The 26,295-nt window shown below is 34.2% G+C and overlaps 1 protein-coding gene across 2 annotated transcripts in view; it reads left to right on the top strand.

Moving 5' to 3' along the window:
* Positions 1-26,295, top strand: part of SPRED1 (sprouty related EVH1 domain containing 1) — a 120,092-nt gene that overhangs the window by 79,679 nt on the left and 14,118 nt on the right. For both annotated transcript variants that reach the window (XM_027083842.1, XM_027083841.1), the window contains exon 5: positions 9,422-9,574. In XM_027083842.1, coding sequence (XP_026939643.1) covers positions 9,422-9,574 — 153 coding nt within the window. The remainder of the gene's footprint in view (positions 1-9,421; positions 9,575-26,295) is intronic.

The raw sequence follows: 26,295 nt of genomic DNA on the forward strand, positions 1-26,295 counted from the left end.
TCATATCTTGCTCATCTTTTATCCCTGATGTTTAGTACAATTTTGACCATATACATAGTTGGTAGGAAAGGTTTTTTAAGGAAAAATCTTCAAAATTAAGGAGTTAAAAGGAAAAAAAAACCAAGCAGCAGTAAGGTATGAATGTTCTTTTCATTTGGTTTCTTTATTTAAGTATTTTAATGAGCCAGTTAGGTGGGGTGTTGTTTTTTTTTTTTAATGTTAGCTTACATTTGCTTTAAGATTATTTTTACAGTGTTTTTCCAACCAGAGTTGTTAGTCGTAACAGTTCTTATTGTTCAGATAGGCTAGATTGCTAACAAAACCCATAAAACTCACCTCACGATTGGTTTGTGATTATAAGAGGAAAAGATCTCAGATTCCATGCTTTGGGGCAGAAGAAAGGTGACACCTAATTGATCTGAAGTGAAAAGGTATCATATTTTCTCTTCGCCACTGAGAAATACTTGACTAACTTACTCTTTTTTAGAATTAACTAAGGTCATTTTTGAGCCAAATGATTAAAAGGATTGTGATTTACATTTATTGTTCAAAGTCATTTGCTTTAGTCAAGGGCGCTATGAATTGTTCATGTACTCATTTTCAGAGGTAGTAACATTTTAATAAGGCTCTATATCTGAAAACTAAGTTAATGGATAGAGCTTTATTTAGCTAGCAAAATGGATTTTATATTACTGTGATCTCTCACCATCCTACCTTATAGTTAAGTTCCTGTAACCTTTATATATTTTAGATTGAGTTTAATTATCTAATAAGGGAGTAAAAAAACTCTATATAATCTTTTTGCATAATATTTTGTCACTGTTTAATTTTTCCTTGACTCTTAAACTAATCTTCATGTAGGATATTTGGTTAGTTAGAAAATTATAAAGAAGAAATCAGGAATCATTTATCCCTACCTAGTGGTAATTGCTATTAAGATTTTGGGTTCTTCTGCTTAAGTTTTCCTTTGTTCTTGCATGTTATATTCAAACACATACTTCTTTTTAAAAGTACCATCAGAATCAGTCTCTTCTCCATTTGGATTGTGTTTTTGATTTTTGTTTGTATTGGTAATGGTAGTGATAGTGGTGGTTGGAATTTAAGTAGTACAAATCATAAAATTTGAACCCACACAGTCTGATTTCAGAGTCTTTGAATTTTGCCATTATATTGTGTAACTATACTACAGTTTATTTAACCATTCATGTTTCGTTGAACATTTACTTTACTTTCCACAGTCTTGTACATTAATTTTTGTTGGTACTTCTGAATGTGACCTTAGGATAAAATCCTAGAAATAGATTTACCAATTAAAGGATTGTCTAAAGATTTATATAGTTAGCAGAAACTATGCAACTATTGCCTGCCTATTAACTAAAAAACAGATTTGCAGACAATAAACAATCCCTGAAAACCTAATACCACATTTAAGCCAAACTTACTTTTCATTTAAAGTGTAGTTTCTGTTGATTAATAAGGTGGAGGACTTGTTTTTCTTTTTTGTTTTTGCTGGACATTATATGTTGGTACTTTTCTCGTATGCCTTCCATATTATTTCATCACTGATTACTGTGTTCAGGTTGCCTAAACAAAATACTATATATGCTATTAGTATTTTTAGACAAAGCTCATAGACATGCAAAATTGAAAATTCAAGGTTTAGTTTATTCTTAAACTAATAAAAAGTAACTAAAGAAATCTAGCAAACAGAATAGGAGACATTGGTGGTCAAATATAAAATGCATTGCTGCTGGGTGCTACATCAAAGTGTAAATAGTGATTTTGTTGGGCTTGTAGAATTGTTAGTCATTTTTTTCCTTTTCTGTGCTTTCTAAATTTGCATAATTTGTATAGTTTTAAATACCAAAACAATAGCTTTGATAGCATTTTTAACATATGCAATGCTAGAATATAAGATTTCTTTATCAAAGAACATCTAAAATTTTTTCATCATGCTAAAGTAAACTAATAATATAATTATTTAAAACTTCTCTTGTTGAGTATGACCCAGTCACACATTCAAACCTGTGATTCGTGATAATACAACTACAAGAATGAAAGTTTGGAACAACTGATAGACTGAGGTTTTTTCGCACTATATGGTTTATTGGGAATCATACATTTTAAAAAGTTTACAGAACAATGCTGTTTTCTCTGCCTCAGAATTAATATAGAGAGAAGGGACAAAGGAAGGAGAAAAGCAAAATCTGTATTTATTTTCTCTACAGCTGTCATCTAGACTTATGTTCTGAAAGAGAACTACAGCTAGAATTATTTTATTACTTTATACTGCATCCTTTTGCCTCTACACACAAAATTGCTGTAATAGTCTTGGAGAAATAAAAAGCTAAACAATCTCTGAGCAACCATAGAAGAATAATTATTATACCAGCCTCTGAGAGTGGAACAGATTTCCACTGTACATGAAATATTGGCATGGTTTACTTTTTAGGTAATACAGATGAGCCAATGCCAGCACAGTACTAAAAGCATTGAATGTGGATGTATATTACTGCTATAGACAACTTTTTAAAAGCTGGAGCTCATGCAAATGTATGTACATCCTTTGTGCGTATCATGCATTAGATTTTCTGCTCTTGTGGAAGATTTTTTGGCATTTTCCACCACCTAACTTGAGATTACACCCCTTTTCCCATAGTAATTGTTACCTTTAAAGAGTTTTAATTCAGTAAAAAACATTCAAGTTTGACTAAGCCAGAATACTTTTTACTCAGTCTGATCCAAGTTTTAAAAAATGTTTTGGCTACTATTAATTTTAATAATGGAAATGGTACAAATAATCTTTTTTATAAAATAACAATTAAAATTTTTTTCTTATATGAGTTTGGCAGAGATAGTTAAATGATAAGGCCCAGTGTGGGTAGAGATGTGAGGAAATAGTCTTTCTTGAGAGGTTTTCAAAGGGCACATAAGTTTGCTAGAGGGTAGCTTATACTCTCTAGTATTAATGGGAATTAATCCTAAGGAAATAATACTACCAGTGCACCAAGATGTATTTATCAGGAGGTGTGTTGAAATGTATATGACCAAAAAATTGGAAGCTATTTAAATGCCCCTAATTAGAGTTTTGCCTACAGAATACATAACATATACAAATATTGAACTTCTTTGCAACCATTTTGAAGCACAGGGTACACCTTTATATATTGACACAGGGAGAGGTTCATGGTATGTTTTGTGGTAAAAGAAAGCACTACATGGATAGACCTAAATATATAAATGGAATCAAATTATACATAGACTATAAACATACATACATATATATATATATATATATATATATATGTTAAGTCTAGAAAGATACATGTCAAATAATAATAGGTGCTATTCCATACGGGGGGGGGTGTGTGAAGAATTTTTTGTGTAATTTGAACTTTTAACAGTTATTAAAATTATTTCTTTTGTGGGTGAAGACTTTTCATTGTTGTTTAAGGAGTTCTTTTTCTACATTTTTTTCTATTGCCAAAGTTACTCCCAAGGGTCTATATTAATATAATGTGATCTGACTTGTGGTTATTTGCATATCACTGATTATTTATAGGGTACTCACTGTGTGTCAGGTATAGTTCTAAGCTCTAGGAATAAAACAGAGGGAAAGTCATTACTGGCTCACGGGAAAAATACAAATAAGAGAACACTTAGAATATAGGGTGATAGATATAAGTATTTTTGAGGAAGTTCAGAGGAGGGAGTAACTTTGGAGTGGATTAACAGACTTTTTGAGGCGTTTATGGCTGATGTTAAGGAGTTCTTTTTTTTAATTTTTATTTTATATTGGAGTATGGTTGATTTACGTTGTGTTAGTTTCAGGTGTACAGCAAAGTGATCCAGTTATACATATACATACATTCATTCTTTTTCAGATTCTTTTCCCATATAGGTTATTACAGAATATTGAGTAGAGTTCCCTGTGCTATATAGTAGGTCCTTGTTGATTATCTGTTTTATATATAGTAGTGTGTATATGTTAATCCCAAACTCTAAAAAGGAGTTTTTCTAGTGGAAAAATTGAAGATAGTCTTTGTGGGCAGAGGAAATGACATGTACAAAGAATCAGAAGTGTGAAATGTTAGACAGTACTGGAGAGAAACAGTACATCTGAAGCAAAAAGAGATGATGAAACAGTAGAGTAGGAGCCATGGTAAAGCAACAAACCTATGCATTCATTTGTTAGTTCTTTTGTTCATTCTCAAAATTTCTTGTTCATGAAAAGAAAACACTATGTAATTTTTAGTAAGACTAGTCCATTATCATAGAAATTAAATAGCATATCCATAAATAAGAGTGAAAGTTGTGATAATGCCTAGTCTTAGTGAGAATATAGAACATTGCTTGTGGATATATGAATTGTTAAAACCACCTTGGAAAATAATTTTTATTTTATAAATCAGAGCATACGTGTATCTTATAATCTAGCATTTCCACCCCTGGATATGTACCAGAAAAATTCTTGTATATATGTATCATGAGGCCTGTAGAAGAATGTTCTTAGCACCCTTGTTTGAAAGAGCAAAAAATTAAGTGTTTTATCTTAGGCAAGTTACATAATGTCTTTGAGCTTTAGTTTCTTCCTGTGGAATAGAGAGATAATAATGCTATAACTAGCTCAAAGGGTTGTTGTGAGGATGAAATGAGTTAACCCATGTAAAGTACTTGAGACAATGTCTGCTACATAGAAAATGCTTAATAGGTGTTAGCTATCATCACTACAAAGAAGTGAAAATGAGTGAGCTATTGCTACATATATCAACATGAATAAGTTTCATGAAAAAAAATGAGCAAAAAAAGCAAGTTCCAAAATGTCCCAAATAGCATGATATCAGTCAAATAAAATTCAGAAGCATCTAGAACTAAATATTGTTTAGGAATAATACTTATGTGGTAAAGCTGTAAAGAACAGTAAGAAATTGTAAAATAAACTACTTCAAGATAATATTTACCTATCCAAGTGGTAGAGGTGGGGGATGCTATTATTTGTTGTCTTGATAATATATTATTTGTTGTCTTGGTTATTTCTCTTTCTTAAGTTGGGTGATAAGTATACACATATTCACTTTATTACCTTTATATTATTATGTCTATAGTCCTTTATATAAAATATTTCCTAAGGGAAATATCAGTGGTTTGGTGTATATCCTTCCTTAAACTGATAAAATTTTAAAATACCTATTCATCCATCCTATCAATTTGACAGATAGGATCATGTCATACTGACAGTTCTGTCCCTAGCTTTTTTTCATTTAGCAATATCTTGTGAGTACTGCATACAGATCTTTTTAATGGCTTTTAGAATTCTATCATATATGTATACCATAATTTTTTAACCAGTCCTGTGCTGATACAGCCATAGGATGTTTTCTCCTTTTCTTTTTTTGTTAAAAAGAGTGCTACGATGATTATTTGTGTGTGTATGTATCTGTATATACGATCACGTTCTCAAAGAAAAAATGCACTCCCACCAACAGTGCAAAATACCCTGTTTCTCCATACCCTTGCCAGTGTTGAGTATTATTATATTTTCCATCTTTTCTAGTCCGTATAAAAAATTGTCATCACATTTTTAAGTCTTTAATTGAAGTCCATCATCTTCTTTTCATGTATTTGTTGTCTGTTTCTTTTCCCTGTGAAATAAAATTGGACTTTATCTTGTACCTCAGTGCTTCTGGGGTGAGAGAGCCCATTTCTATGGATTGTGTAAATTATGTATCTTGAAAGCGTTCCTCAGACAATAATGATTCTCGGCCCTCTATTCTCCAGTGTGTACAGGATTCCCCAATAGAGCTTTGATAATTGGATACCTTAGAAGGGTTCTGAGTAGAAAAACCAACAGATTTGCACGCCTAGCCTTTTCACAAGACTGGAAACAAGGAGATCACTTAGAAACCTAAAATAAGAGAGGCAAAAAAGGATATGAGAGCTTGCATTAAGAGAGTAGGTAAGTGGATATGGAAAAGAGAAAATGGATTTGAAAGACACTCAGAAGATTAGCTTGTTTAGAAAATTATTTTATTTTACTGACCAAAAGAGATATTCTGCATGAATCCAGAAGGGTTTAGGGCAAGGGATGAACAATGTCTCAGTTTATTATCTCAAATACAGAGTGGCGGGGGGGTGGAGGGAGGAATCTACTTATGCCAAAAAGCAAGTGACTGGTTCATTAGTCAGTTGAATTACTTGACTATTTTGATAGAATATAATTGTATTGTATTTTTAAATATTATGACTCTATATCAAAAGAAGAGGGGAAAGTATATACCTAGATTTTAAAAGAAATCGCCCTTATAAACGTAAATAAGCTCTAGAAAAATTGGAAAATCATTCATAATCATACCATCAAGGAATAATATTAACATTCATTTTATATCCTTTTAACCTTTCATCTTTTTATGGTTATAATACTATAAATAAAATTTTATATACTGATTGTTTAACATTAAACATTTCTCCACAAAGTAAGTATTATTCATAAACCTGATTTCAAATGACCACTCATTCCATTAAGTGGGCATACCATAATTTACATAACCATTCCCTTAATTTAGGACATTAAGGTTATTTCTTCATTTTTACTATTAAAAAAATTCTGAGAAAAATATTTTGTGCCTAAAGCTCTTTCCATTTAGTACAATTTTTTTCTTTACTAGATTGAATAAGTGGTCAGAATGTGTGAATGTTTTAAAAGCTTTTGATACATTTTACTAAAATTGCTTTTCAGAAATGGTTGGTCCGGATTTTCCTCCTGTGTATAGAATAAGCAGTGAATGAGAATGACCATTTTCCTTATCACCACTTTTTTTAATACTTTGTCAACTTAATATACACCTAAATTTAAACTTGCTGAAAGAGACATAGGTAGTAGGAAAATGGTCTTTTCCTGTTTAGGATTCTCTAAAAATGTTAGTTTCTCACAATTCATGTATAATATGTCCCTTATTATAGATTGTAGACTCTACATTTTCAAACAGTGAGGGTTGGTTTGTTTATTTTTACCATATCAGACACCTGAAAGATGTTTTAGTTATTTTATTAGCTGAGACACATTTAGGTGTATAGTTATAAATTCACTGTGTAGTATGAAATATTTCTTTTTTTAAAAAATATTTATTTATTTATTTGATGGCATCATGTCTTAGTTGCGGCTCATGGGCTCCTTCTTTGTGGTATGGGAACTCTTAGTTGTGGCATGCATGTAGGATCTAGATTGAACCTGGACCCTTTGCACTGGGAGCGCAGAGTCTCATCCACTGCGCCACCAGGGAAGTCCCAGTATTTCTAATTAATAGGTTAATTCCAGGTATTTTGGTAAGCATTTTTAAGTTGAACTAAATCATTTATTACCCAAATACTATACACATTTTATTTGTTTAATAATGAAACAATACTTTTGATATTTCCCTTTAAAAAATAATGTATTTATTTTTAATCAAAATGAAATTTATTACTGTTTAATGTAAGTAGAATTAACCTCAGTCAGTACAGTAAAACACTGGGTCATGTAAACATTTTGTATTTGTTAAGATACAGATTTTTAAGTAAGCTTTATTATATTTTACAATTCTTAAATGACTTCTCAGTTAGATTAGAATACAGTAAAGACAACCTGATCAAAATAGTTGTCACCATTAAAAGCATAATTACTTTATGATCACTACTAATACAGTTTATGCTTGTTTATAGTTTTTAATCTCTTGAGTATCTCAACTAACCCTGAGATTTTTAATACAAATACTATACCCAGTTTATAATAAAAAGGAGCTGTGATTTAGAGAAGTTAATTGCTTAAATTTCATACCCAAGTTGGATAAGACAAGGTTCCAACCTAGGCCCTTTCTCTAAACCTTGTTGTTGTTATTGTTGTTTTCTTCTGTTCAGTTTGCTTATGATTTTTGACAATTACTTGGGTCATTTATTTTGAAAACTCCCTGGAACAAATAAATATGCTTCCTGAATTCTTTTTACTCTCCCCAATTTTGATCATTAATTTTGAAAGAATGTTTGCTGAATACCATTATTTAGCCACCTCCTTTCCAATAACTAAGCATTAACTGTCATAACACATTGATACAACTATTAGGAAAATTAGCTAAAAATAGCAATTAACTGGGTTTGACACATGTAGTTTTAAGTGACAATAGACTCTCAGATACATTTTTTAAAGTTTAATTGCTTCCTGATAAAATAACAGCTTTTAGTTTTCAGAGCATTTTCACATATATTACCATCTCACTAAATCCTTATGACAATCCATGTCATAAAACAGTATAGGTATTATAATTATTTAATTGAAAAAACTGAGTTCCAGAAAAATTAAATGTCACAAAGCTTCTTTGTTTCAGAGCAAGGACCAGAACATGCATTTATAAATTTATAATATCTTAGCTATAACTTTTATGAACTTTATTGCTTAATATTAGAAGTAATACCAAATTTTAATAACTTTTATGAACTTTATTGCTTAATATTAGAAGTAATACCAAATTTTAATGTTTTTTATTTTTATAAAAAAGCTTGTAAATGTTTGTACCTTTAAAATTATTAGCCCTATAATGATTACTCTAAATTACTTTAGAGTGAGCCAGTAAAGGTATTTCTGTAATTTTAGTTGGCTGTCACTTTTTCTTCCCAAATAATTATATACTAACGGGAAAAATAATAGCAAAGAGTTATCTCATTTCTTACAAAAATAAAAAAAAGAAACAAAACCTTTTCAGGACTTTCTGTTTTGTAATGTGCTAAGTTTCACTTATTCAACATTTATTTCACAGAAATATTGTTTATGAAATTCCAAAAGCATTTTGTTAGTGACTGTCATTGATTGAGCATATCTCCTTCACTGAGTCTTGTATATGGTTTGAATCCTTCTAAATAATCAGCAAGTTCAGGCTAATTAATTAATTCACTCATTCAGTTACTTTTAAAATTACGTGGACTACTGTCTTCCTTCTTCGATCCCTCGTATCACACAGCACAATCCTTGGTACTGTGTAAAAAGAAAAAAGTTCTTTAAAAAAACTTGCAAAGTAACAATTTTATTGATTTGTATTTTTTCCTCATAATTTCTTCATTTTCTGTGTACATATATCACTTTTAGTTATAATTAACAGCTTTATTGTAATTAGATATCTTTCTCACTTGGCATGGATAGCCTTCTAATTCTTCCTATGTTTTTTTTTTAAGAAAGTCCATTTTGCTTATAAAGTTGATTTTTTTTTTTAATTCATATTATTTTATTTTGACATGGCTTCCTAACGCACATTTGAGTTTGGGGAATTGCCATACACATTGTTGGTCGTGGTACATACTTACTGATTTGCTAAATTTTTGTTAGAGTAAAGGTATCTTATTTTGTTGTTGTTTTTTACATTCTGGTAACTAATGATTTGGGGATTGTTCCCATTAGGCAGCTGAAGAGGATACTTCCAGTTCTCTAGTGAAAGATCATCTCTTCCAACAAGAGACAGTTATAACCAGTGAGCCTTACAGAAGCTCAAGACCTTCTCCCTTTGAAGATCTGAATGCCAGAAGAGTCTACCTGCAAAGCCAAGCCAATCAGGTGAGAAAATAAATATTTTTCAATATATTATTCATATTTATAGAAATCGGATGTGTTAGATGAGAACATTAGGACCATCTGCCCTTTACCAGTCAAAGAACAACAGAAACCCAGGAGAATAAGATTTATAATGAATCAAATCTGGAATGAGACAATACATATATGTCATAATGTCCTAAACAGGTTTAATAATTGAGTCATAAATTTGACTTTAAATTTTTTGATGATAAAGGGGAAAAGGTGTTAGTTACATTTTCATTATCCAGTAGAGGGATACAAGGAATATAAACCATAGTTTCTGTTCTAAAAGAGTTTATGATGGCGTAATAGATACGTGCTCATAGTGATTGGGAGCACAGGATAGGGGTATTGAAGTCGTTGTGGAAGATGAGAGTTTGTGTTTTTTCTTAAGATACACCTGAACTTTTCAAGGATGAGAAAAATTGTTAACTAATTGAAGAGGGTGGGGCTGGTGATGAAAATTGGGGGGGAAAACACAGGAGGAGCGAGGGAATGAATGTTTTAAACAGAGGGAATTTTAGTCAGCATAGTCTGCCATAACAAAATACCATAAACTGGGTGGGTTAAATAACAGGTTTTTTTCCTCACAGTTCTGAAGGCTTGGAAGTCCCAAGGTTAGGGTGCCAGCATGGTTGATTCCTAGTGAGGGCTCTCTTCTTGGATTACAGACAGCTGCTTTGTCTCAGTGCCAGAGAACGCCCAAGTGAGCAAGCTCTCTGGTGTCTCTTATAAAGGGCACTAATCCTACCAGGACCACACCCTTCATGACCTAATTACCTCCTGAAGACCCCATCTCCAAATAGCATCACATTGGGGGTTTGGGTTTCATATAATTTGGGGGGGGCAGGGGTGACACAAACATTTAGTCCATAGCAGGGAACAGTATGAGCAGAGGTATGCATGATCTAGGGGGAAAACAACATGGAGGGTGAAAAAGAGAGGCAAAGAGAACAAGAGCCAGACTGTCGGGGTTTTATGTCCTGCAAACCACCTTGGGCTTAAATCTTGTTTGTTTCGCAAACCTGGGTACACATTCATGTGCCAGAAGACACAAGGAACCACAGATTAAACACAGTGCATTTTTATGGAGTGTCACTTTTACTTACAAACAAAAAAATCCAAAGCGTTGTACCAGGTTTACATTCCCACTAGTCGTGGGAATTTTCCTGAATACTTGGTATTGCACCCCCCCTTTCCCCCCTCCCCCTTTTTTTCCCCAATTTAGTCACTTAGTGGAAGTAAAGTAGTATTTTATTGTGATTTTAGTTTATACTTTCCTGATTACTACTGCTGTTGAGCACCTTTTTTTTTTTTTGGTACACGGGCCTCTCACTGTTGTGGCCTCTCCCATTGCGGAGCACAGGCTCCGGACACTCAGGCTCAGCGGCCATGGCTCATGGGCCCAGCTGCTCCGTGGCATGTGGGATCTTCCCGGGCCGGGGCACGAACCCGTGCCCCCTGCATCGTCAGGCGGACTCTCAACCACTGCGCCACCAGGGAAGCCCTGAGCACCTTTTTTTATATGCTTATTGACCATTTTATATGCATATATGCATATTTATAAGCATTTTATATGCTTATTGACCATTTAGAAATTCTCTTTTGTAAAGCATCTATTCAAGTATTTTGCACATCTAATATTGAGTTGATTTATAGCCATTTTCTTTTTGTTTATTTTGGAAATAAGTCCTTTGTTGGATATATATATTGCAGATATCTTCTCTCTGGTGGTCTTTTTACTCTCTTAATAATGTCTTTTGCTGAATAAGAGTTCTTAATTTTAATAGAAGAGTGATTTAGTGATCATTTCCTCTGTGGTTAGTGCTTTTTGTGTCATGTATAAGAAATCTTTGAGTATCCTCACCAAGCCATGAAGATATTTTATGTTGTCTTTTAGAAACTTTATTATTTTTTCTTTCATGTTTGATTTTTGTAAGTGGTATAAGATTAGGAGGTCAAGGGTTCCCTCCCTGCACCACAACCCCCAAATCTGGATAGCCAGTGATCCAGCACCATATAGTAAAAAATCTATGCTTTCTGAAACAAGTGCATTGCATTTTCAGCTTTGTCATGTGACTGTATGTGTGTGGATCTATTTCTATTCTCTGTTCTGTTCCCTTAGCCTATTTGTCTATTTTTATACTGGTACCACACTTTTAAAATAACAGTAGTTATATAATATTTCTGGGATCTGGGAGTTATGTCCCCCAGCTTTGTCCTTTAAGATCTTGTTGTTCTTGGACCTATGTAAATTTTAGAGTCAGCTTATCAATTTCCACAAAACTCCTAGAATTTTGATTGACATTGTATTGCATTCATAAATTAATTTGGAGGAAGTTAACATCTTGACAATACTGAATCTTCTAATCCATGAAATGGTAAATTCATTCATTTATCTTTTGTTAGATTTATTCTTAGGTATTTAATTTTTGTAAGTTTATTTAGTTATTAATTATTATAAGTATATTTTGTAAATTGACCTTATATCCAGAGACATTGTTAAACTAATTTATTAACTCTTTACTTAAAATCTGTAAATTTTTTAAATGTCTGTTTCTTGTCACACTGGCTAGGACTTCTAGTGCAGGGGGGATTGACTTTCTTATTTTGTTCCTTATCTCAGGGGAAAGCTTTCTATATTCATTGCATTCATCATTAACTATGATATTTGCTGTATGTTTTCATAGATCCTTTTAACAGATTAAGGTATTATCTATTATTCCCACATTACTAAGTTTTTTATGACATGCTTCTGCAGTAATTGAGATGATTCTAATATTTTTCCTTGTTGATTCTGTTGATTGGTAAATTGTAATAATTGGTTTGCAACCTTGCAGTCTTGGAATAAACCCATCTTGGTTGCCATATAATACTCATTATACATACACATATAAACATATGCACACATAAAATTGGGTTTAATAATATTTTATCTAGGATTCTTATGTCTGTGTTCATGGAAGAGATTGGCATATAATTTTCTTTTCCCATAAAATCCCAGGCAGGTGTTGTAATCAAGGTATGCTAACTCCATGGAACAAATTGGGCAGTGTTTCTTTCTTGCAGTTTGTGGAAAAGTTTAAAATTTGTTGTTTTTCTTAAATGTTTGGTAGAATTTCCTGGTGAAGCCATCTGAGCCCAGAATTTTCTTTATCAGATGATTTTGAGCTACAGATCGATTTCTTTAACAGATACAGGACTATGCTGATTTTCTAATTCTTTTTAGAAAGTCTTTTTACAGGATTTTGGTTTTTATTCCTTTTTTATGGAAAATTTCAAACATACTAGAAGTTGAATGAATAGTGCAGTCAATTGCTGTGTACTACCCTGCTTCTGACATTAGTCACTGGCAAAATGATGATATGCCATATTTTCATTATTATTCAGAAATGGATTGATTTTTAAACATTTGGGGTTTTCTACTTTTCTTTTTATTGCAGATATTCTAAGAATATACTCTGAATGATTTCATTCATTAACATTTGTTGAGGCTTATTTAATGACTCAACATAAGGTCCGTGTGCCATGTGCACTTGAAAAGACTTCATATTCTTAGATGTTGTGTGTAGTGTTCTTTCTGTATATTTAGGTCAGGTTTGTTATCCTTATTAACTTTAAAAAAATCTGCTTGTCAGTAACTGAGCAAGGTATGTTTAAAAATCTCCAACTTTGATGGTAGAATCATCTTGTTTTAATTCCATCAGTTATTTACTTTATATATTTTGAGGCTATTGCTTGTCATTTTATAATTGTCATACCTTTATGTTGAATTGACTCTCTTGTCATTATGAAATATCCTTCCTTATCTCTGGTAATACTTTTTGCCTAAAAGTCTACTATGTCTGATATTTTCTTTTGGCTAACGTTTACACAGTGTGTGTTTTCCCATCCTTGTACTTTCAACATTTATATGTCATATATAAGATGTCTCTTTTAAACCATATGCAGTTGGGTTTCGTTTTTTTCTCAGGGTGTTTTTGTGTTTTAGAGTATTTTGTCTCCTTACTTTTACTGCAATTATTGATATAGTATAAATCTACCATCTTACTTGTTTTCTGTTTGCCCCATTTTTCTTTGTCCATTATTTCCTCCACTTGCCTTATTCAGGTATATTTAACTACTTAATTTTTCTTTTTATTAGATAATTAATAATACAGTTCAGTGCTTTTATTGTAATCGTAGAGGTCACAATACGCATTGTTAACTCCTTAGAATCTACCCTAAATTGATTGTTTTTTAAACCACTTCTGGAAAATGCATGGATCCTACAATACCTTAATGCCATTTATCTCTTCTTCATTTACCGTTTGTGTTGTTGTTGTCATGAAATTCATTCTGTGTGTATGTATTTATAACCTCCCAAAATAATATTTTAAACAGTCAACATTGATTTCAGTTTATCCATCTACTTATGCTTTTGGCTGTTCTTTAATCCCTTGTTTATTACCATACTACCATGTAGGATCATTGGCTGCTTATTGCTGTTGGTGAATCTTCGTTGTCGTTTTTCTGGAAACATCTTTTATTTCCTCCATATTTGAAGGATGTTTTGCTGACTGTCACATTCTAAGTTATCATTTATTTTCTTTCACCACTTTAAAAGATGTCACACCATTGTCTACACTTTTCCATCGTTGCTATTGAGAAATGCTGTCTATCTTTGGCTTTTCGCTGTTTTATTATGCTATGCCTAGGTACTAGGTTTTTTTATTGGGTTTATAGAGCTTTTTGAATCTGGCTGATATCTTTGAACAGATTTAGAAATTTCTCCACCATTGTCTCTTCAAATATTGTTTCTAAATCTGAGGCTCAAGGAGAGATATGGACTGAACTTAAAGTTGGGAGTCATTATCTAACGATGGAAATTAAAACTATGAGAGAAGTTTGAATTACTTTGTAAGAAGAATAGTATTCAAAGCTGGAACACTGAGGATCACTAAATGTTAAAAGACAGGGTGTTGAAGAAGAACAGTCACACAGATAGGAGAACTAGGAAAGGGCAATAATGTCTCAGAAGCCTGAGAAGGAGAGTTAAAAAGGTAAGTGAAGGAGTAGTTAATTAATGTATTGCAATTACATGGTCCAATAAAGGACCTGGATGAATCCTGGATTCATCTCTGTAAATGTAATTGATACCCCTAGCATAGTTTCAGTGGGATTAGGAGGCATTCATGACAGTAGAAGAAACAACTTTTTTCTTTTTGTCTGAGCTCCTTTCAAAAGTTTGACTACAGAGGCCTTCCTTTAGACAGCAGGTGGAGCTAGAAGGTGGAGGGCCAAGGAAATAAATATGTTTAAAATTTGAAGGGTTAAAGAAAGTGAGAAGTTAAAGATTTGGGACAGAGAGAATAATTGATAAAGACCCAAAGGAGACTATCAAGGACACAGGAATTACACTGAAAGAGGAATTACTTCATTTTTCTAGACTGAAGAGAAGTTTAGGTAGAACTACAGATTTATTAAAAAGGAGGTAGAAGGTTAATGAAATTCAGACTTGATCAGTTCAGCAGTGTGTGCCCTCGCATTCTTGGATAAACCTAAAATTTAATTGTTTTTATCTTAAAAACTTGAATATGGGGGCAGGGGGTAAAGAGAAAATAAAAAACCTTCTGGATCATCTGGGAATTTTTCTTCCAGCAAGTCCCAATACAGCCATACCACAGCAAATAAATAAATATAGTTTGAAATATTCAAGTTAGACACAGATTGTGAAAGGTTCCCTGCCAATAGATACGATTAATTAGGTTACTTAAGGTCGCAAGAAACATATATTCTCAGGCTATGTACGTTGGTGGGGATTTATCGTAATGACCTGGGCAAGTACCAGGCTAATAGCATGTATTCATTCAGCCTCTCTGGTCCTCCCATAATTGGAACTTCAGTTAGGATTATCCCCCTTCCTCCACTCTAATTAAGTCTAATGCCAGTGTTTCCCATATAAGTAAATGGTATATCACTTATACATTTGCTCAGGGCAGAAACTTGAAGCTATCCTGACTCGTTCCTCTCTCAATCTCATACTGTAGATATCAGCAGTCAATCAGCAATCCTGTAAGCACTACATTCAAAGTATATTTCTCAGACGTTCATCATTTCTTACTGCTATAGTCTTCTAATTTCCCTACTTCCACTCTTATCCTTCCCATCCACTCTAATAATCTGTTCACACAGTAACCAAAGTGATCCTTTAAAAAGATACAAATCAAATGTGTTCAAAACTTTATAAAAGTCTAACATTCTATTTAGAACAACATACAGAGGTTTTACAGAGCTGTGCATGATTTTGTTCGTGGCTTCTCCAGATTTATTTTCTATTCTTTCTCACTCACAAGCTCCTTAATACCTCGACCTCCTATGTTTTAAGTATATTAAGAATATCTATGCCTCAGGGGCTTTGCATCTGCTCTTCCTTTTATCTGGAACACTCTTCCTCCAGATGCTCCTGGAGCTTGCTCCTTACTTCAGGTCACCTCTTCTGTGAAGCCTTCCCTGAGCACTCTAAATGAAATACCAACCCTTCCATCACTGTATCCTTATGCTATTTTACTTTTGTTAATAACACTTATTTCCTGATTATAATTTGTCTCCTATTTGTACTTTTTTTGTTTGTTCACTGATACGTTCAGGAATCTAGAAGTTCCTAAGATAGATTAAGCACCCAGTAAATATTTGTTGAATGAAAGAATAGATGAATAAATGCTAACAGCATCACCTTGGAAGCATCCTACATCAGAGGAATAGCCTTACCAAAAGGACTAGACTACTTCGTTGCTGTCAAGAAATATGAAGAGTGTGAGATTTAACCCTAGCTAGCAAGTTATATGAATGCTGCCAGAAGACATAAGACTGCTAGGTCAGAGACAAAGGACTGTTACTCACAGCACAATAGAGTAGCATGAGCTTCATGTTTGTGTCAGTTCCCCTTGCTTCCCAAGTCCCATGGGGGTGGTGCTAAGCTGCTCAGGTGAATATTGCACACTCAGTGGGTTTGCATCCCAGTATTGGAACCCTGAGTTTTGGGGAACCCCAGTCTTTTATAATGGGCGATAATCCTGCCTGACTTTTGCCAGGAGGGGACACAGTGTCTTTGTTATACTCGTTAACTAAACAAACCTAACTTCAAAGGAGAGATACTATATCTTTCAAGGGTTTCCCTGTTCACACATCTTTGAAAAGATAGTCTGAAGCAAAGGCAGATAGTACCTCTACTCACTGTATCTGCAGACGTGAGACCCATGGAGAATTCTCACCTAACATTAGTTTAGGTTTTTCCCTCTAGCAGTGCTTAAACAGGTATTGTCAGTGTTTGTCTTTGGCTCATTTTCTATGCTTCGGTGGAGTACTTAAATCCTTTTGATGGATTAGGTACATTCTTTCAAACTGCTAGTGCTCTCAGGTTTTAGTTAAATCTAGTAGGCCTGGAGGCCATTATAGTCCTTTTACTCAATTTCGCTTACTTTCAAGTTCCTGGAGGTCATTTCACTGCAGATGAATAAGACCACATGTATTATGGTCTTACAATCAAAGTTTTATGATGTATTTAATACATAGAAAATAATACATGTAATGAATACCTGAGAAAGCAAAAAACTTTTAAAAAAGAGCACCTCCAATCCTGTTCCCTTGCCTTCATCCTAGAGGTGACCTTTACCTTGGACTGTGTTTGCTTATTAGCATTCTTATGCTTTTCTTGGTAATTCTACCACTTCTTTTTCTTCTGCCAGTAGATATTTTAGTTGTTTCCATATTTTTGATATTAGGCATACTGCTAGTACAAACTTCCTTGCCCCTCAGCTATTCTTGTGCAAGAGTTTCTTTAGGGTGTACAGAAATGGGCCTTTGATATTGATGTGCTATAAAAAGGCTCTTGGGCAAATTAGTCTATAAGATTCATGTGTTCTGTGACTATAAGAGAGATATTTTGAGCATTTGAGAGGTTAGAGAAATAACGCTGAATATTCCATTACAAACTAATTTTAACCATATACTCTTATATAACTTGTTATTGAGTAATAAAATTTTCAGTGACACTTCTTTTTGAATTTTATTTTTGGCCAGTATCTCCTAGTTTATGGTGGTTTTTCACTCTTTTTATGGTGTTTTGGTGAACAGATGTTCCAAAATTTAATACAATTGAATTTATCATTCTTTTCATGGTGGTGTTTTTAAAAACTCCTCCCCACCCTTATCTGAAAGATTTTTCTCTTGATTTTATTCTAAAAGTTTTGCAGTTTTGTTCATAAAACAAACTGATTTTTGTTCCACTTTTATTTTTTCCATATGGATTACTGATTGTTAACAGCACCACTTATTGGATCCTTCCCCCTACTGATAGGCAGTGCCGTATCTGTCATATATCAAGTTTCTATTTCTGGTCTCTCTTATCTGTTGGTCTGTTTGTCCTGGCACCAGTGCCACTTGTCTTCTTTACTATAGGAAGTTTTAACTCTATAGCAAGTCTTAATATCTGTAGAGCAAGTGCATCTACCACTTTTTTCTTCTTCTCTTTTTTTTTGGTGGGTGGGGGAGCTGTTTACTCTTGCACAGAATTTAGAATTAGCTTGGGACTTCCCCAGTGATCCAGTGGTTAAGACTCCACCTTCCAGTGCAGGGGGTGTGGGTTCAATCCCTCGTTGGGGAACTAGGATCCCACATGCCATGGGGTGTGGCCAAAAAAAAAAAAATTAGAATTAGCTTATCAAGTTTGTTGAAAAATCCATCTGCAGTCTGTATTTGAATTGCACTGAATCTGTATATTAGTTTGGGGAAGAATTTAGCCTTCTTTTCCATGAATATATAATATATCCTTCTATTTAGCTCATCTATAGTGCTCAATAAAGCTTTGTATTTTCTTCATGAAAAGATATCATATATCTTTTAAAAGAGTGGATATGTGGGGCTTCCCTGGTGGCACAGTGGTTAAGAATCCGCCTGCCAATGCAGGGAACACAGGTTCGAGCCCTGGTCCAGGAAGATCCCACATGCCTCAGAGCAGCTAAGCCTGTGCGCCACAACCACTGAGCCTGCGCTCTAGAGCTTGCGAGCCACAACTACTGAGCCCACAGGCCACAACTACTGAAGCCTGCGCACTCAGAACCCATGCTCCGTAACAAGAGAGGCCACCGCAGTGAGAAGCCCACACACCACGATTAAGAGTGGCCCCTGCTCGCCGCAACTAGAGAGAGCCTGCGCACAGCAACAAAGACCCAAAATGAGTCAAAAATACACTTTAAAAAAAAGAGTGGATATATGTATATGTATAACTGATTCACTTTGCTGTACATGTGAAACTAACACACATTGTAAGTCAATTATACTCCAATAAAAATGAAAAAAAAAAAAAACATTGGAGAGGTTATAATCATGCAAAAGTAATCCAGCCTGTGCCCTAGAGCCCACGAGCCACAACTACTGAAGCCCAAGCACCTAGAGCCTATGCTCCACAACAGGAGAAGCCACCACAATGAGAAGCCTGCGCACTGCAAAGAAGAGTAGCACAAGCTCGCCGCCACTAGAGAAAGCCTGCATGCAGCAGTGAAGACCCAATGCAGCCAAAAATAAAGATCTTTAAAAAAAAAAAAGTAATCCAGAAATCTTACTTCATCCCACATCAGTCCTTTAGTCCTACAACATAATTAAAATTGAAATACTTCTGTTTCTCTTTATGTTCCTACCATGTGATTAAAGTGCTAATGAAAGTAAAATTCAAAACTGCAGGAAACAAGGCCAGGAATGAGATAACCTCTTCAGTCATTAACTATTTTTATTAAACTTTCTTTCCTGTTTAAGACACTACTAATACTGAGTAGGTGGTTCGAGTTGGATATATCCATTTAAATTGCTGTTTGAATTGAAGCATACAAACTTTTTAATCCAGCATTTTTACTTTTAGCAATTTCTGATACAGATACACTTGGACATGTGTATTAAAGATAAATATGTATAAGGATAATTTATGCAGTATTGTTTGTAAGAGCAAAAGGTGGGGAAAAGCCTATATATATATAAATAAGACTAGTTAAATTAAGTCATCCATTCAATGGAATACTAAGCTGCTATTAAAAGAATTAGGTAAAGCTATATGTATAAACACATACGCACACTTGCATGTGTGTGTAAATTAAATATGTGGCCAAAAAGTGGTAAGTACCACCTGAGTGGTACATTTGTTACAGTTGGTGAACCTACATTGATACATCATATAATCACCCAAAGTGCATAGTTTACAGTAGGGTTCATTCTTGGTGTTGTGCATTCTGTGGATTTGGACAAATATATAATGATATGTGTCCATCATTATAGTATCATATAGACTTTTTTCACTGACCTAAAAATCCTCTGTTCTCTGCCTGTTCTTCCCTCCTTACCTCTCCCTTCTCCCAAACACAGATCCTGGCAACCACTGATCTTTTTACTGTCTCCATAGTTTTACCTTTACCAGAATGTCATATAGTTGGAATCATACAGTATGTAACCTTTCACTTAGTAATATGCACGTAAGGTTTTTTCATGTCTTTTTTTTTTCAATACTGCGTAATATTCCATTGTCTGGATATACCACTGTTTGTGTATCCATTGAGCCTACTGAATAGATAAACAAACTTAGTTTCTTCCAAGTTTTAGCAATTATAAATAAGGCTGCTGTAAACATTTGTGTGCAGGTTTTTGTGTGGACATGTTTTTGATTCCCTCGGGTAAATACCAAGGAGCACAATTTGCTGGATCATATGGGAAGAGTATGCTTAGTTTTATAAGAAACTGCCAAATTGTTTTCCCAAGTGGCTGTACCATTTTGCATTCCCATCAGTAATGAATGAGGTTTCCTGTTGCTCCGTGTCCTCCCCAGCACTTGGTGTTGTCAGTGTTCTGGATACTGGCCATGCTACTGGGTGTGTAGTGGTATCTCATATTTTTAACTTGCATTTCCCTGGTGACTTATGGCGTGGAGCATCTTTTAATATGCTGATTTGCCATCTGTATATCTTCCTTGGGGAAGTGTCTGTTGAGGTCCTTGGCACATTTTTAAATCAGGTTGTTTATTTTCTTATTGTTGATTTTTTAATAGTTCTTTGTATATTTTATCTAAAGAAGAAACCTATGAATGAAAAATATGACACATATAAAGAAAAAAAGAGGTTTTTGTACATTATAGGTATCAGTCCTTTATCAGGTATCTTTTACAATATTTTCTCTTACTCTGTGACTTGTCTTCTCATTCTCTTGACATTTTATTTTTCAGAGTAGATGTTTTTAATTTTAATGAGGCCCAGCTTATCAATGCTTTCTTTCATGAGTCTTTGATATATCTTAAAAGTCACTGCCATAACCGAAGTCCTCTATTCTGTTCCACTGACCTATTTTTTTGCTGGTACCCCACCGTCTTTCTTAGTGTAGCTTTATAGAAGATCTTGAAGTCAGATAATGTCAGTCCTCTAACTTTTATTCTCCCTCAGTACTGTGTTTGGTATTCTGGGTCTTTTGCCTGTCTATGTAAACTTTAGAACCATTTTGTTAATATCCACAAAATAACTTGCTGGGATATTAATTGGGATTGCATTGAATCTATAGGCCAGCTGGGGAAAAACTGACATGTGACAGCCTTGAATCTTCCAATTTACAAACATGGATTATCTGTATTTATTTCTTTGATTTCATTCATCAGAGTTTGATAGTTTTCCTCATACAGATCTTGTACGTATTTTGTTAGATTTATGCCTTAAGTATTTCATTTTGGGGGATGCTAACGTAAATGGTTTTTAATTTCAAATTCCACTTCTGGTTTGTTTGTTTGTTTTTGCCGTACCATATAGCATGTGGAATCTTAGTTCCCTGACCAGGAATCAAACCTTTGCCCCCTGCAGTGGAAGCACAGAGTCTTAACCCCTGGACCACCAGGGAAATCCCTTGTTCATTGTTGTTTTATAGAAAAGTGATTGTCTTTTGTGTATAAGCCTTGTATCCTGCAACTTTACTATAAATCATTTATTAGATGCAGGAGTTATTTTGTTGATTCTTTCAAATTTTCTATATAGATGATCATGTCATCTGTGAACATGGACAGCTTTATTTCTTCTCAATCTGTATACTGTTTATGTCTTTTTCTTGTCTTACTGCATTAGCTAGAAATTCCAGTATGATGTTGAAAAGGAATGGTGAGAGAAGGGACATCCTTGCCTCCTTGTACCTGATCTTAGTGGGAAAACTAAAAGTTTCTCACCATTAATTATATTAGTTTCAGGGTTTCTGTAGATATTCTTTATAAGTTGAAGAAGTTCTCCACTGTTCCCAATTTACAGAGTTTTTATCATGAATGGGTGTTGGATTTTGTCAAATACTTTTTCACAATATATCGATAAGATCATGTGATTTGATGTGTTACATTAATAGATATTTTAATGTTAAACCAGCCTTGCATAGTGGGGTTGAATCCACTTGGTCGTGATGTATAATTCTTTCTATACATTGTTGGATTCAATGAGCTAATATTTTGTTGAGGATTTTTGCATCAGTGTTTATTTGAGATGTCTGTATTTTTGTTTGTTTTCCTTTTTGGTAATGTTTTTGTCTGGTTTTAGGATTAAGATAATGCTGACCTCTTGGAATGAGTTAGGAAGTATTTTCTGTTTTCTGTCTTCTGAAAGAGATTGGAGAGAATTGGTATAATTTCTTACTTAAAGCTTTGTGGTATTCACCAGTAAACCCCAGCTGGATCTGTGTGCTTTCTATTTTGGAAGGTTATTAATTATCCATTCAACTTCTTTAATAGATATAGACCTATTCAGATTGTTTTCTTCTTCTTGTGTGAGTTTTGGCAGATTGTGCCTTTCAAGGAATAGATACATTTCATCTAGGTTATCAGATTAGTGGATGTAGAGTTGTTCATAGCATTCCTTTATTATCCTTTTAAATGTTCATGGAATCTGTAGTGATACCTCCTCTTTCCTTTCTGATAGTTAGTGATTTATGTCCTCTTTTTTTTTTCTCTTAGTTGTCCTGACTAGAGACTTATCAGTTTTGCAGATCTTTTTAAAGAACCAGCTTTTGGTTTAATTAATATTCTCTGTTGATTTCCTGCTTTCAGTTTCATTGATTTCTACTCTAATTCTTATTATTTCTTTTCCTTGCTGTGGATTGAATCTTTTCCTAGTTTTCTAAGGTAGAAACTTATATTATTGATTTTAGATATTCTTTCCTAATATATTTAATGCTATAAATTTCCCTCTATGCACTACTATTGCTGTATCCCACAACATTTGATAAGTTGTGTTTTCATTTCTATTTATTTCAAAATAATTTTTAATTTCTGTTGATATTTCTTCTTTGACCCATGCGTTATTTAGAAGTGTGTTGTTTAACTTCCACTTATTTGGTGATTTTCCAGATATCCTTCTGTTACTGACTTATACGTTAATTCCTTTGTAGTCTGAGAATGGACATTGTATGATTTCTACTCTTTTAAATTTGTTAAGGTTTGTTTTATGTTCAAGAATGTGATCTACCTTGCTTAAGTTTCCATGTAAGCTTGCAAAAATGTGTATTCTGCTGTTGTTGGATGAAGTAGTCTTCAGATGTCAATTATATCCACTTGATTGAAGGTGTTGTTTAGTTCACCTGTGTCCTTACTGATTCTCTGCTTGCTGAATCTGTTCATTTCTTTATTGTTTTTTAGCATCTTTATTGGAGTATAATTGCTTTACAATGTTGTGTTAGTTTCTGCTGTATAACAAAATGAATCAGTTATATGTATACATATATCCCCATATCCCCTCCCTCTTACACCTCCCTCCCACCCTCCCTATCCCACACCTCTAGGTGGTCAGAGCACCGAGCTGATCTCCCTGTGCTATGCAGCTGCTTCCCACTAGCTACCTGTTTTACCTTTGGTAGTGTATATATGTCAGTGCTACTCTTTTACTTCATCCCAGCTTACCCTACCCACTCCCCAGGTCCTCAAGTCCATTCTCTACGTCTGTGTCTTTATTCCTGTCCTGCCTCTATGTTCATCAGAAGCACTTTTTTTTTTTAGGTTCCATATATATGTGATAGCATACGGTATTTGTTTTTCTCTTTCTGAGTTATTTCACTCTGTATGACAGACTCTAGGTCCATCCACCTCACTGCAAATAACTCAATTTCATTTCTTTTTATAGCCAAGTAATACTCCATTATATATATGTGCCACATCTTCTTTATCCATTCATCTGTCGACGGACACTTAGGTTGCTTCCATTTCCTGGCTATTGTAAATAGTGCTGCAATGAACATTGTGGTACATGTCTCCTTTTGAATTATGGTTTTCTAAGGGTATACGCCCAGTAGTGGGATTGCTGGATCATATGGTAATTACATTTTTAGTTTTTTAAGGAACCTCCAAACTGTTCTCTAGTGGCTATATCAATTTACATTCCCACCAACAGTGCAAGAGGGTTCCCATTTCTCCACACCCTCTCCAGCATTTATTGTTTGGAGATTTTTGGATGATGGCCATTCTCACCGGTGTGAGGTGATACCTCATTGTGGTTTTGATTTGCATTTCTCTAATGATTAGTGATGTTGAGCATCCTTTCATGTGTTTTTTGGCAATCTGTATATCTTCTTTGGAGAAATGTCTATTTAGGTCTGCCCATTTTTGGATTGGGTTGTTTGTTTTTTTGATATTGAGCTGCATGAGCTGCTTGTATATTTTGGAGATTAATCCTTTGTCAATTGCTTCATTTGCAAATATTTTCTCCCATTCTGAGGGTTGTCTTTTGGTCTTGTTTATGGTTTCCTTTGCTGTGCAAAAGCTTTTAAGTTTCATTAGGTCCCATTTGATCATTTCTGTTTTTATTTCCATTTCTCTAGGAGGTGGGTCAAAAAGGATCTTGCTGTGATTTATGTCATAGAGTGTTCTGCCTATGTTTCCCTCTAAGAGTTTTATAGTGTCTGGCCTTACATTTAGGTCTTTACTCCATTTTGAGTTTATTTTTGTGTATGGTGTTAGGGAGTGTTCTAATTTCATTCTTTTACATGTAGCTGTCCTGTTTTCCCAGCACCACTTATTGAAGAGGCTATCTTTTCTCTATTGTTTATCCTTGCCTCCTTTCTCAAAGATAAGGTGACCATGTGTGCATGGATTTCTCTGGGCTTTCTATCCTGTTCCATTGATCTATATTTCTGTTTTTGAGCCAGTACCAACCATACTGTCTTGATTACTGTACCTTTGTAGTATAGTGTGAAGTCAGGGAGCCTGATTCCTCCGTCTCCATTTTTCTTTCTCAGGATTGCTTTGGCTATTTGGGGTCTTTTGTGTTTCCATACATATTGTAAAATTTTTTGTTCTAGTTCTGTGAAAAATGCCATTGGTAGCTTGCTAGGGATTACATTTAATCTGTAGATTGCTTTGGGTAGTAGTATAGTCATTTTCACAAGGTTGATTCTTCCAATCCAAGAACATGGTATATCTCTCTAGCTGTTTGTATCCTCTTTAATTTCTTTCATCAGTGTCTTACAGTTTTCTGCATACAGGTCTTTTGTCTCCTTAGGTAGGTTTATTCCTAGGTATTTTACTCTCTTTGTTGCAGTGGTAAATGGGATTGTTTCCTTAATTTCTTTTTCAGATTTTTCATCATTAGTGTATAGGAATGCCAGAGATTTCTGTGCATTAATTTTGTATCCTGTTACTTTACCAAATCCATTGATTATCTCTGATAGTTTTCTGGTAGCATCTTTAGGGTTCTCTATGTATACTTTCATGTCATCTGCAAACAGTGACAGTTTTACTTCTTCTTTTTGAATTTTGATTCCTTTTATTTCTTTTTCTTCTCTGATTGCTGTGGCTAAAACTTCCGAAACCATGTTGAATAATAGTGGTGAGAGTAGGCAACCTTGTCTTGTTCCTGATCTTAGAGGAAATGGTTTCAGTTTTTCACCATTGAGAATGCTGTTGGCTGTGGGTTTGTCATATATAGCCTTTATTATGTTGAGGTAGGTTCCCTCTATGCCCACTTTCTGGAGAGTTTTTATCATAAATGGGTTTTGAATTTTTGTCAAAAGCTTTTTCTGCATCTGTTGAGATGATCATACTGTTTTTATCCTCAGTTTGTTAATATGGTGTATCACATTGATCGATTTGCATATATTGAAGAATCCTTGCATTCCTGGGATAAACCCCACTTGATCATGGTGTATGGTCCTTTTAACGTGCTGGATTCTGTTTGCAAGTACTTTGTTGAGGATTTTTGCATCTATGTTCATCAGTGATATTGGCCTGCAGTTTTCTTTCTTTGTGACATCTTTGTCTGGTTTGGGTATCAGGGTGATGGTGGCCTTGTAGGATGAATTTGGGAGTGTTCCCCCCTCTGCTATGTCTTGGAAGAGTGTGAGAAGGGTGGGTGTTAGCTCTTCTCTAAATGTTTAATAGAATTCACCTGTGAAGCTGTCTGGTCCTGGGCTTTTGTTTGTTGGAAGATTCTTAATCAGTTTCAGTTTCAGTACTTGTGATTGGTCTCTTCGTATTTTCTATTTCTTCCTGGCTCAGTTTCAGAAGGTTATGCTTTTCTAAGAATTTGTTCATTTCTTCCAGGTTGTCCATTTTATTGGCATATAGTTGCTTGTGGTAGTCTCTCATGATCCTTTGTATTTCTGCACTTTCAGTTGTTACTTCTCCTTTTGCATTTCTAATTCTGTTGATTTGATTTTTCTCCCTTTTTTTCTTGATG

The sequence above is a fragment of the Aethalodelphis obliquidens genome, unplaced genomic scaffold, assembly GCF_003676395.1.
Source record: "Aethalodelphis obliquidens isolate GAN/ISIS:26980383/991018 unplaced genomic scaffold, ASM367639v1 scaffold51, whole genome shotgun sequence".
NCBI classification, from domain to species: domain Eukaryota; kingdom Metazoa; phylum Chordata; class Mammalia; order Artiodactyla; family Delphinidae; genus Aethalodelphis; species Aethalodelphis obliquidens.